The 13,346-nt window shown below is 39.4% G+C and overlaps 1 protein-coding gene across 3 annotated transcripts in view; it reads right to left on the reverse strand.

Moving 5' to 3' along the window:
- Positions 1-4,922: 4,922 nt before the first annotated feature.
- LOC106517428 (potassium voltage-gated channel subfamily C member 1) overlaps positions 4,923-13,346 on the reverse strand; it is a gene marked incomplete at its 5' end in the record, with an annotated part of 48,801 nt that continues 40,377 nt past the window's right edge. For all 3 annotated transcript variants that reach the window (XM_014008270.1, XM_014008269.1, XM_014008265.1), the window contains 1 exon segment: positions 4,923-6,851. In XM_014008270.1, the coding sequence (XP_013863724.1) occupies positions 6,838-6,851 (14 nt within the window).

Consider the following 13,346-nt stretch of genomic DNA (forward strand, 5'->3'; position numbering starts at 1 on the left):
GAATAACACTCAGCTGGGGAGGAGGACAGCTGTAATCTCTGTCTCCTCAGTCCATCTCAGACCCCTTAGTGGCAACTCTTAAACACGGGTCCTCTGGAGCAGTCTTAACTTTTCTTGAGAGTAAGAGTGATTCTTAGACTTAAGAATTTTGATAACTTGAACTTACACTTAAGTCTGAGAGAGTAGGAGCAAATCTAAAAAAAGTCAGCACGTAAGTCTAAAAATCCTCTCTAAGAAGTTTTATAAATACGAGCCCTGATTTGTTTTCTATTTATGCATTTTTGTTAGCAGCTGTCACCCATCCCCACTGTCTTCACTCGCATTCACTCCAGGAAATTGGCATTGGTTCTCTGGGAGCGGTAAAAGATGTCTTCAAAATTTTAAGTAAAAAAGATTGGGTACATTATTCATAAATAATATCACCGTAAAATAACAACAACCAGGAGAAAGCATACAGCAACTTGTACCTTCAGCAGTGCTTCACTTTCAGAGACGGTGGGGAAAACGTTAAACTTTTATCGTCACTAATCTGCCTCTGTAGCAAAATTCTTTCCTCTGCCCTCACACAAAGATTTTGTCAATATTAGCTCTACATATTAAGATAGCTACAGTGGGGGGAAAAGTATTTAGTCAGCACCAATAGTTCAAGTTCTCCCACCTAAAACGATGAGAGAGGCCTGTAATTGACATCATGGTTAGACCTCAATGAGAGACTAAATACTTTTTTCCCCCACTGTACATGTGTACAGAATACTCCATCTTTTAGGTCACTTTTTTTWTCTTTCTGGTCTTGGTCTTGTCTCAGTCTCGCCCTCCCTTGGCTTTGGTCTTGACTTGGTCCAAACCCTAAAAATCATGGTCTTGTCTCGGTCTCGAGACACTGTGGTCTTGGTCTTTCTTGACTTGCTCTTGGGTTAGGTGGTCTTGACTACAACACTAATTCTGGAAGCAACTTTGTCTTYAAAAGCAGACCTTTTGACACGTTTTGGTCTTTTAAATTATAAATACACAACATAATTTTATATTATTTAGCTGGTTTTATTGAGTCAGTGGCATTGAGCAATGCGTATAAACTAATGAATCAATATCAAAACTGAATGGAATAGGGTTGCACAGTAGAATCACCATGTCCCAGGTGATCCAGCCCTACTTCTCAGTCTAGTCCTAGTCGGGACAAAAATGCCTTCGAGAAAATGCTCGGATTGTTAGGTTGGTACAGGATCTTGTAGGTCAAAACTGTCTCAAATTTAGCCAAGTAACTCAGGTAGAATGGTCTTAGATGGGAGGGAGAATTGAGCCCCTCCCTTAGTGAAGGCCTGTTTCAACATTTAAGGCAACTTATGAAATACAGTATTTGTCCAACAGTGATTATGTCTAAGCTGTAGATGAAATTAAAAATAAAAAATCTACTGGAAGTCTCTTTTGAGTTTATACATACTGTAATGCTAACAACTGGAATGAATATTTAAACTACATGAGAAATTTAGTCATAACAAAATGTTCACAAGTCGGCATAAGTTGTCTAAAACGTTAGTGTGACAGGGCCTTTACCTCAGATGACAAATTAATAACTTTAGCTTAACTTTTCTGTTGCAGACTATTTTTTCCCAATAGTTTGTCAAACTGACAGAGTAATGAGTAGCTATAACCAAGAAGCAAAAACCCATTTTAAATTGTATAAAACACACTGTATCATGTAAACTTGGGCATTTACAAAAACCTTGTCAGATCTAATGTGTCATTCTTGTTTAGTTTTGTTTTTTTAGTTGAGCTTTACTGTGTTTTCATTTCAACCCAGATTACATCAGTCACTGCTGTGCTTTTCTGTTCCTGTCATGTCAAATAGAGCTAACTGTGTTCWTTGTCTCACATCCGTCGTTTCTCAGGAATCTGTAAACTTCAACAAACTGACACACAAGTGAGATTACTTTTTCCTTTTATTTTAAGTTGATCTCAATGATTTTTAAGCCATTTTATTGTCTCTGAAAAAAGCATCTCATGACTGTTAATCAGGTATTCATTCAAGCTGTTATGGAAATTGATTCACATTAGATCGCATTGACATTCATACATTTTAAGTCTCAATAGTAGAAATATGTTCAATTATGACGCTTTATTGATATGTCTCTATTTTTTTTCTTGTTCTCTTCAAAATATAAAAAGATAGATCATGAACATTCCATTGAAATATACTTTATACAGTTCTTGATGAGTTGTTCTTTGTGTCCCAACATTTCAAAAATGAAATCCGGCATAAGTCAGAACCAGATGCTCCAGTGACCACCTCCTCTCCCGATTCACTCTCCTACTAAGACTACAGTACAATGGACCAGTACTTAAGTCTGTTTTATACAATAAAGAGCATGTAAAATAAATCTTTGGAATGCTTACATGGATGCGTGATGCACAAATATTAAATCATTTATATTTAGGTTTGACTTTAGTCATTCTTTTCTGATTAAAAATAATATTTATTAGAAAATCTATATTGTATATTACCCTCTAAAGCAGCTATYATCAATTTGTAAAATAAAATCATTTTTAGATATATGTGATTGCTATGTAACTCCATGGAAAGCCATAAAGCCACGACACGTGTTTGCAGTCATCTGAACCGATGACAGATGTCACACGTGTGTGTCAGGGAGAATACAGTAAGTGTCGATCAGTGGCATTCATGGTGCAGATTGCATACAGTGTCCTCAATTAAAAGGAGAAAACAAATAAAACACATTAAACAGAAACAGGCATGTGAACAAAATCAACAGAATGTGTCGCCCATGGACCTCTTCAAACCTTTCAAATATCTGCAGTAAATTATAAAAGCTTACAAAGCAGCCATATTCTACTTATGTGAATAATTTTGGCTCTTTTGGTTGCGTGTTTCATCAAAACATTTTCCAACAAACAGAACATTTTTGAAAATAAAACAGACTTAGCACTCTCGACATTGTAGCTCATTCTGTTCTCTGTCAAAATCAAATGGCAGTATTATGCATTAAAAAAAGAAAATACATCGTTTTTTTTTTTTCCCCTCTCCCCAGCCTGGCTTTGGCAGACTAGTCACAATGTGGAGAACGGAGACATGACAAACTTAACAGTGTAGAACAATGGTCCAAAATAAGAACAATTCTTGTTTATAAAAATACTAACAGTTGGGTGAAGCACAGAGTTTTTGCAGGTTGCTCACCACCTCTTAAATGTTTCATTAACATCTCTGCGACCGTCAAAGTCACCGGAATGACTATCGAAAAGAAAACTGAAAAATGTGCTTCAAAAAACAAACAAAGATAACGGGACAAAAACAAAATCCTATTTTGCAAATAGACAAAAGTTCTAGACCCTGTAAAACCAGCGCAGACTCAACAGAACTGTTGAATACTCTGTGTTTCACACCTCGGAGCCTCCAACTGAAATGTACAAAGAATGGACAGAGGACCATTCAGCTGCCTGAGCTGAGCCCTGGACCAGCAGGGCCTGAAACTCACAAGGAGGAGGTTCTTAAGGACCCATCGACACCGAGACTCTTTCACTGTGCTCTGTATCATCCCCACCCCCATGTGGTCGACACTGGTACTTCTTTTTTTCCTCACTTTCTGACATCATTTTGGAAGCTCTGGGTCTCTTTGATTGGTGCTTACATGAATGACTGTGTTGTGTGCTGCAATGAGCTGGCCAGTGGGATGACAGCAACTCTACGGTAATCGACAGATTGCAAAGACCTGACCGTCTTTCAAATTAAAAGAAAAAAAAAATGGAGACGAGCTACTTCTACACACTCATGCCGACACTGCGAGTGTGAGTAGTTTTCAGTTGCCTCTCTGAGGAAGACTTCGCTGCTCTACAACACGGCACAGTGTTTCTAGTTATATCAGGACGGGAATAATGACAATGACAGAAGGCTAAGGGGAAATGGCAAGACTCTGTTCCCCCCCTTGAGAGATTATCAAGTCATAATGCATGCGTTTTTTTACACATCACTGTGAGGTGTTCACATTATCGTTTTTCTAAATACTAGAATTTATTACGTTAGAAAGAAAATAGCAAAACACCTACATCCACACGCACACAATCAGCACACCCGAGTCCTTAAAACCACACACAAACTTCGGAATGGCGTTTTCTTCCATGCAAACCTGAAATCTCTATTGACTCTTTTCCAGTATCACATATTTTATAGCCTTATTGGACACTTGTGCTCCCATTTGTCTAGGGTGAATGGAACAGAACTGCTGATCCTACCAAAATCCTACCAGGAGGCATAAGAGACCCCAAATGATTTCCTCAACTCTGAAGCATTGAAGATATTCAAATGACTCAAGGTTCTCCATTTTTTTCTGCTACAGTCATGACAACTATTGCATTATTGCCAAAGGAAAAAAAAGCAAACTATGAGTACTGGTCAAGCTGTCAAAACTGTGGCATGGAGAGCTGTTGTTTTAGAACTGGTGCTGCTTTTGCTACGGAGGCTGTGCAAACGATTCAAGGAGGAAACATGGACTTGGTGATTAACAACTACTAACGCCCTTTGCTCGGATGCTACAGGCAAAGTCTGTCGATTGAATATTTAGAAAATATACCACTTAATGCATTCAAAAAATAAAACTATGGCAGAGGTCATAAACACTGGAATAACGAGTGTAGGGCAGTAGTAGCAGAGAGATTTCATCAAACGAAACATAGTTCAGGGTGTACTTTGCAAACATACATGTTTCAATATTCACATTTTTTTACTTTTCAAAACAAAATATAGCTCTTCTCTTTAATTATAATCTTTTTTTAAAACATTAATTGCATATAACATTTTTTCAATTTATTTTATATATACTTTTTTGTATCTCTAGCACCCTTGTCTTCAACTAAGGGCTTGCAGAAAAGACAGTCATGCAAAGTAGTCATGCTGGTAAACAAAGTTACAAAAATGCATTTTTATTTTTTAATTAATCTCAGTGTCCATCATTTGTCATCCCCGTTTTTGTCATAGGCAAGAGTCTTATCATTGCTAATTGTCTTTCAAAGAAACATCTCATCAGTGCCTTTGCAAGGTGAACATTGCACACTCGTCATGAAGAAATATTCTCGTTCATTTTCCTTTTTCAGGCACTCCAACTCATATTGGCAAAAATCTTTTCTTTGTTTGCATGATATATTTTTTTTTTTTTCTGCCCTTCTTGACTCATCCCAAGCAGGAACATCCTCCATAGTCATGAAGCGTTGTAGATTTGTTTATCAAAATATAGATTTGTTCTCTTTGTACATGTCCACGCTCACTCTACTCTTGATCAGATTCCTTCTCGTTGACCCCATTGCCTAAGGACTCCCTTGATCTTCATCTTGATATTGACTCGCCAGTGAAGCAGCTGTTGGCAGCAAGAGGGACAAGAGAGGCAGGGTACTATGCATTTAGGGAAGTTTTATGCCTTTCTACGGCAGTGTTGGACATTGTGTTGGTAGATTTTCGACTGATTGGTCCCTTTCAAAACAACAGCATGAATTTGTAGCTAATTATTTTTGTTGTGATTTCCGAAGGGGTTGGCCAATATCTCTAGACTCGCTATGTTTTAGTGCTTGTTTTGACTCTTTGAGTCAGCATATCGTCTCCTCATGACTGCATCAGTCAGACATGGGGAAAATATTTACATGGGCTTTCAGGCATGGGATGTAAGTGGCAGTTAAAGGACTGAGACGATGTTGGTCAGCACAGGGGGAAGCAGAAACCTCACTCAATGTTGAATATCTCTACGACTTCACGACACGTTACAGAGGGTCATTCAGCAAGTGCATGCTAAAGGACCTTGGCTACCCAACACAAATTTTCGTGCAAGCTCACACACATGGGAGAGAAAGGTAGGTCTTGTTCCACTCGTTTGTGACTGTTTCAGGTTGGTTTAAATGGTTGAGCTAATGCTACATGTGCTTCATTTGTTCAGCTGCTGTTTTATTGATCTCAGTCCAGGAGAGGAGGGCAGTGTTTCACTCTGATAGAAGTTAATGGAAGACTACACAAGTGCTAAGACTTTAACGAGGGATGATTGGGGGGAGGTGCTGTTAAATATTGTGCATTTGTGATTCATCTAATATTTGTTCATCTCTCTCCTTCTTCATTTTTTTCTTTTTGGAGGTCATTTTTTCATGAATAAGACAAATCCTTTGTCTCTCTAGTATTCCCTCTATGATTTTTTTTCTCTTCAATGGAAGAAATCCAAGAGTGACATCTAGAAGGTCCCTTGAATGCATAAATTTCTCTCACGTTGCACTGTTGACGGATTAAGTCAAGTTATTTCCCAGCCAACAGATGCTACAATGTGTTAGCAGAGATGCTACATTGTTCTTTCAGTCCAGGTGAAGACAGGTTTTAGTTTTATTTTTTGTTTGTTTTTGTTTTTCTTTGTCTTCTTCAGAAAATTTGTGAAGTTGCTCAGTTGTTCAGCACTAAAGATGGCGCTGATTTGGTCAGWAAGCAAGATTGCGTTTACAATGATGTCCAAGAGATGTCATCTGGAATGTGTAATCAGGAGTCCYATATTCTCCAAAAAGTGTGTCAGTGCAATGCTCAGTCTGTTTGCAGAAAATATAAGGGGAGGGGGGGAGGGGAAGGGGTGTCCGGCAGATGGTTGTCAAAAAAGTGGGGTCGACGTTTCCGAGAGGCTGCTTTGGTAACGATGTGAGGAGCAGACCATGTGATATTTTTTATACTCATGATTAAATTCTGGTCTCTCTTGTCACCTTAAAGATCTTCCTTTAAACTGTCCATCCATGAGGAGGCTGCTGCTAATGTGGCTCCAGCCGCAATTTTGTTTACCACTTACTGACTCCTCATAAAAGAGAGGGCGAATGCTAGAAACTTAACACTGCAAAGACAAAAACAGAAAGGCATCATTATTACTTTTACATCCTARCAAACCAAATGTATAGAATGATTTCAGCAACAAAGAATCTTAACTTTTAGCTTTACAAATGTTTTGCATCTAGACTGGAACAGACTACAAACTAAATGTTTGTTTAGAAACCAAATCAAATTAGTCAATTACTTTTGACAACACAGGTTCATAATGTTGCAGTCATTATGAACAATAGAGGGAAATAATCAGGGATTACCATTACCTGTCAACTGTAGTTTAACTGTGTCAGAATGAAGTGCACACATTTTAACAACAAGCTACAAATATTACAATACAGAAAAATGCACACAGGGAAATTTAGCACAAAATTATAATCATCACTGAAAACTAGAACAGTGGCTTAAAGGAAACAAGCCTGCCAACCAATTAACTATGGTTTTACCATCATGTCAGATCTAGTTTCCWTTTTGTTTACAAGACTAATTTATGACCAGCTCAGATCACTATGTTTGTACACATGTAAAAACATTTTAAAATGTACAGTACATGTCATGGTAAAACACGTTACTAGCAAGGCTTAAACTCCAACCTCAAAACATTGTGCAACATTTTTGTCTACAATAGTTAAGCATTATTGAAATTTACTATTGAAATAGATTAAGGCAAAACTAACATTTGCCAAGGGATTGAAACATGTGGCGTTAGTGCCAGACATCATTCATTACTGCAGCTCCTCCTGTGCATTCTTCATGTCACTCTTTTTTCTCCATGGTGGTGTTCTTTCCCGAGATTATCTTGCCAAACAAGTCTGTTGCAGATTAAAATCCCTCATACATGTAGCAGCTCATTACAATTAGCATTTAACACTAAAAGGAATTCCCAGTTACTTGTAACATTAGACATTCATTTGATAAACATTTACTTCAACTGTAAAAATACTGTAGGCTGTTAAGTTTTTATGAATTTTAAAAAGTATATTGTCACACGGATGGCACCATTTTATTAACGCTGCAAAGCATACTGGGTAAATGATGATATTCACTGGGTTTTCCAATGCGAGCCTGTGCAAAGTAATGCAAAAGGCTAACAGGCTAAGCCGAGGTTCTTCTGCCATGAAGTCGCTCTGGTTCCCTCAATCCATATTTTCAGTTACAGKCTGAATCATTTCTACATTCTCCTCTCTGTCAAGGCACTCATTTAGTTTAATTTATTAAGAATCCCCATTAGTTATTACCTCAGCAATAACATTCTTCCTGGGGTCCACATAAAAAACATCAAAAATAACAATTATATCCCAATGGCGTAAAATACGATTGGTAATACCATCAATTATACAAATTTTATTACATAACTAGAGCACGTTTATACAAACAACAGAAAMGTTTTGCATAAATAGGCTCAATGCAGTTTCACTATCTGTTATTTCAACTACATCATCCCATTTTACTTTACCTACTTCATCAGTAAAAGCGGTTTCACTAGATGTTTTAGAGATTTTTTATGAATCACTTTAGGTCCAGTTTTTTCCTTACCATTGCAATAATGTTATGGTCACCCAATCCCACTGGTACTGATGCTATTTTAGAGCACAGTTCTGCTGCATTAGTAAAAAAAGATGATCTATGCAGGTAGACGACTGGCATAAACTTGTATTACTAATTCTGGTTGGTTCATTAACCATCTGATTTAAATTACAAATTGAAGCCACATCACTCAACCTTTATTTCAATGCATGTTTGACTAAACCAATCAATTTTAAGATCTCCAATAAAGTAGATTCCTCTATTATTATCCATCACAAATTGTAACATTGTATATACACTATATTGCCAAAAGTATTCGCTCACCTGCYTTGACTCACATATGAGCTTAGGGTACATTCCATTCCTAATCCATAGGGTTCAATATGACGTTGGTTCATCCTTTGCAGCTAGAACAGTGTCAACTTTTCTGGGAAAGCCGTCCACAAGGTTTAGGAGTGTGTTTDTGGGGATTTTTTGACCATTCTTCCAGAAGCACATTTGTGAGGTCACATACTGATGTTGGACAGAAGGCCTGGCTCTCAGTCTCTGCTCTAATTCATCCCAAAGGTGTTCTATCTGGTTGAGGTAAAAACTCTGTGCAGACCAGTCAAGTTCATCCACACCAGACTCTAAGATCCATGTTTTTATGTACCTTTGTGCACTGGTGCACAGTCATTTGGATGGGTGAGCAAAAACGTTTGGCAATATAGTGTAGCTGCATGCATTATTTTGTTCTCAGCTTCATGTCATCCATCCCCTTATGGCACAGGCAAAATCTTTTGCGCCCTCTTGGCATACAAATGTACACTATCTTGCCAAAAGGTTTTGCTCATCCATTCAAATGACATCAGTGCACAAAGCAAGGTCCATAAAGACATGGATGCAGATTCTGGTGTGGATGAACTTGACTTGGCCTGCACAGAGTCCTGACCTCAACACAATTGAACCCCTTTGGGATGAACTAGAGCAGACACTGAGAGCCAGACCTTCTGTCCAACATCAGAATGTAACCTCACAAATGTGCTTCTGAAAGAATGGTCAAAAATCTCCATAAACACACTCCTAAACCTTGTGAACAGCCTTCCCAGAAGAGGTGAAGTTATTCTAGCTGCGAAGGGTGGACCAACATCATATTGAACCCTATAGATTAGGAATGGGATGTACCTTAAGCTCATATGTGAGTCAAGGCAGGTGAGCAAATACTTTTGCCACTATATTGTATTTTCTCAAGATAGTGAATATTAGAACTTGGGGGTCTGTAGCAACAGCCTATTATATAGGTTTCAGGTGAGGCAAATGGATTTGAAGCCAAAATGATTCCACCCCTGAGATATTTAAATCCTTTCTTTGCTTTACTGGCAGATGTTCTTCAATATAAAAGGCTACGCCACCTCCAAATTTATTTCTATCCTTGTATTTTTACTTCAGCATCATGCATTGTATTATCTATATGTGTTTCAGATATACCAATAATGTGTAAATTATTTTCACTTAAAATAGAACTTAATTCATCCACTTTATATTTTAAACTACGGACATTTAAATGGGCAATTCTCAATCCCTTTCTGATAAATTAAGCATTCAATACGTTCAGTTCATAAAGATTAAAATTAATAAAATTGATTATTAAAATTTAAAGTCCATCAATTAAGATCTTGCACTATTGTCTTTCTTTGGTTTCATGAGTCTGTCATAGTTGATGTAGGTATAGTTACTCTTTGCCCTTTCTACCTTCATTGCTGGCAAGAAGTCAGCTCTCTTTTTCCTGTCGTTCTGAGAAATCCTCCTTTATGTAGACAGATGTAAGGGTTGATCATCAGATATTGTCCTAGAGGGAGGATAAGTACGATGAAGTAATGGGGCCACACAATGAGATTTTTCTTGTAATGTTTTGACTTTAATGTTGTATTAATTCTTGTAATAACAAAATAATAATCTTGTATGTAGTATGTTTTGCAGCGTTAATAAAATGGTGACGTCCACGTGACAATATGTTTTTAAATTTTATAAAAACAAAACAGCCTACAGTAATTTTAAAGATATTCAGAGGACAATTGTCCTTTGTTTTTTATTTTACAGTTGAAGTAAATTTTTATCAAATAATGTCTAATGTTAACTTACAAGTAATCAGGAATCCCTTYAATAATTTGACATATTGATCCAACCAAACACAGTTGATCACTTAGCGTACATGTTGTAAATGATTTGAAATCACAATTTAACGTAAAATTCAAAGAAAACACATTTGACTTAAATTTTGGATTTCAATAAAATTCAACATAATCCACTATGGCTCCTTCGTCAGCAAAATAAATAATAAACATATCCTTAACAAATTTAACTTTTAAAAGGTTCAACTGCATTTTTCTCAATTAGGTAACCCTAAACCTATATTAGTTCATCCTAACCTAATCCTAGTCAGGTTGATGTGCACAGGCTGCACATGGTGGCAGTCCCCCAAGCTCCATCCGGGACTCCAATACTCTGTCACCAAGATAATAAACCATCACAACCTCACTACAGAAGTTTTGTGCCTGCCCAAAACCATAGTTTATTTTTGTTACACATAATGGTCACCACTCAGAGTAAAGAGTGCCAAAAAGTGTGGAAGCTTTAGAGTAGACTTTACACTCTTTAAACTTGCAACTACAATAGAAATATTTAAAATAGTAAAATAAAAGTCTTATTTTTCTATATTTAAGATATTATGTTAAACCAAACTATTAAATCAGGTTCAGTTTTTAATCAATGATAAAGGATAGGTTAGTTTATATAATAACTATTATAACTAATTTCTTACAACTCTAATGTAATGAAATATGTGGGTGCAAGTATGTATGTAGATAAAATTAGCATTGGTTAAATTTGGCTTGTTTGCGTCCTCCAGCAGAACGAGGGAGTCCCCATCAGGAGTGCTCTCCAGCAACCCCTCCTGGGTCTCCAAAACAGGTGGGTAATCTGAACTGCTATTAGGCGCATAGGCGCAAACAGTCAGAACCCATCCCCCAACATGTAGGCAAAGGGACGCTACCTTCTCGTTCACCGGTGTGAACCCCAACGTACAGGCACCAAGATGGGGGGGCAATAAGTATGCCCACTCCTGCTCAGTCTCTCAGCATGGGCAACTCCAGAGTGGAAGAATGTCCAATGAGTGGAAGAGTGTCCAACCCCTCTCGAGGAGACTGGTTCCAGAGCCCGAGCAGTGCGCCGAGGTGAGTCCAACTATATCTACTCGAAACCTCTCAGCCTTACACACCAGCTCAGACTCCTTCCCCACCAGAGAGGTGACATTCCACGTCCCTAAAGCCAGCTTCTATAGGCAAGAATCAGACCACCAAGGTCTTCACCTTTGACCTATGCCCATAACACTTTGCACCCGACCCCTCTGACCACTCCCACAGGTGGTGAGCCCATGGGAAGGAGGACCCACGTCTCCTCTTTGGGCTGTGCCCAGCCATGGGCGAAAGCCCGGCAATCAGGTGCTCGCCAATGTGCATTACCTCCAGGCCTGGCTCCAGAGAGGAGCCCTAGGTGAGGGAACACTGAATCCATTTGTTGCACTCATCATAGGGGTCTTTGGGCTGCACTTTGTCTGATCCCTCACCTAGGACCTGTTTGCCGTGGGTGACCCTACCGGGGGCATAAAACCACTGACAACATAGCTCCTAGAATCATTGGGACAYGCAAACCCTCCACCATGATAAGGTGGCAGCCCAGGTAGAGCAGTTCTGCTGGGGAACTTCAATGCTAACATTGGCAATGACAGTGAAACCTGGACGGGTGTGGTTGGGAGGAACCTCCCCCCCCCCCCTTCCCAACCATCATCTGAACCCTAACACTGTTTTGTTATTGGACTTCTGTGCTTTTAATGGATTGTCCATAACAGACACCGTGTTCAAGCATAAGGGTGTCCATATGTGCTCTTGGCACCAGGACACCCTAGGCTGGTGTTCGATGATAGACTTCATTGTTGTTTCATCTGATCTGTGGCCACATGTCTTGGACACTCAGATGAAGAGGGGGCGGAGCTATCAACTGATCACTACCTGGTGGTGAGTTGGCTTTGATGGTGGAGGAGAATGCTGGTCAGACCTGGCAGGACATATGTATAGTGAGGGTCTGCTGGGAATGTACGAACCCTTCATACGAACAAAAGTAAGAAAATTTAGGATAAGAATACGAACATGTTCTTGCATGAGGCCCATTGAGTCCAAGTGGGCCATGTTCTGTGCCTCCATTGTCGAGGCAGATTTCCAATGCTGTGGCATGAAAGGAGTTCCAAGAGGCCATGGAAAACGACTTCCATATGACTTTGAGGTGATTCTGGTTCACCATCCAGCATCTCGGGGTGGAAAGGGGTTCACCACCAACACTGCTTATGGTGGGGATAGTGCGCTGCTGACCTCAACTCGGGGCAATGCAGGTAGGTGGGCAGAAAACTTCAAAGACCTCTTCAATCCCACCAGCATGTCTTCCAATGAAGAAGCAGAGCTTGGGGACCCTGGGCCGGACTCTCCAATCTCTAGTGCTGAGGTCACCGAGGTGGTTAAAAAGCTCCTCGGTGGTAAGTTGCCAGGGGTGGATGAGATTTTCCCAGATTTCCTGAAGGCTTTGGTTGTTGTGGGGTTGTGTTGGCTGACGTGACTCTACAATATTGCATGGACATTGGGGGCAGTTCTCCTGGATAGGTAGACTGGGGTGGAGGTCACCCTATTTAAAAAGGGGGAACTATATGGGGATCACACTTCTGAGCCTCCCTGGTAAGGTCTATTCAGGGTCCTGTAGAGGAGGATCCATTGGATAGTTGAATCTCAGATTCAGGAAGACCAGTGTAGTTTTCATGCTGGTTGTGGAACATTGGACTAGCTCTACACTCTCAGCAGGGTCCTGGAGGGTGCACGGGAGTTCGCCCAACTAGTCTATATGTGTTTTGTAGACTTGGAGAAGGTGTTCGACCATGTCCTTTGGGGAGTCCTGTGGG

This window comes from Austrofundulus limnaeus, unplaced genomic scaffold (genome assembly GCF_001266775.1).
Source record: "Austrofundulus limnaeus strain Quisiro unplaced genomic scaffold, Austrofundulus_limnaeus-1.0 Scaffold48, whole genome shotgun sequence".
NCBI classification, from domain to species: Eukaryota; Metazoa; Chordata; class Actinopteri; order Cyprinodontiformes; family Rivulidae; genus Austrofundulus; species Austrofundulus limnaeus.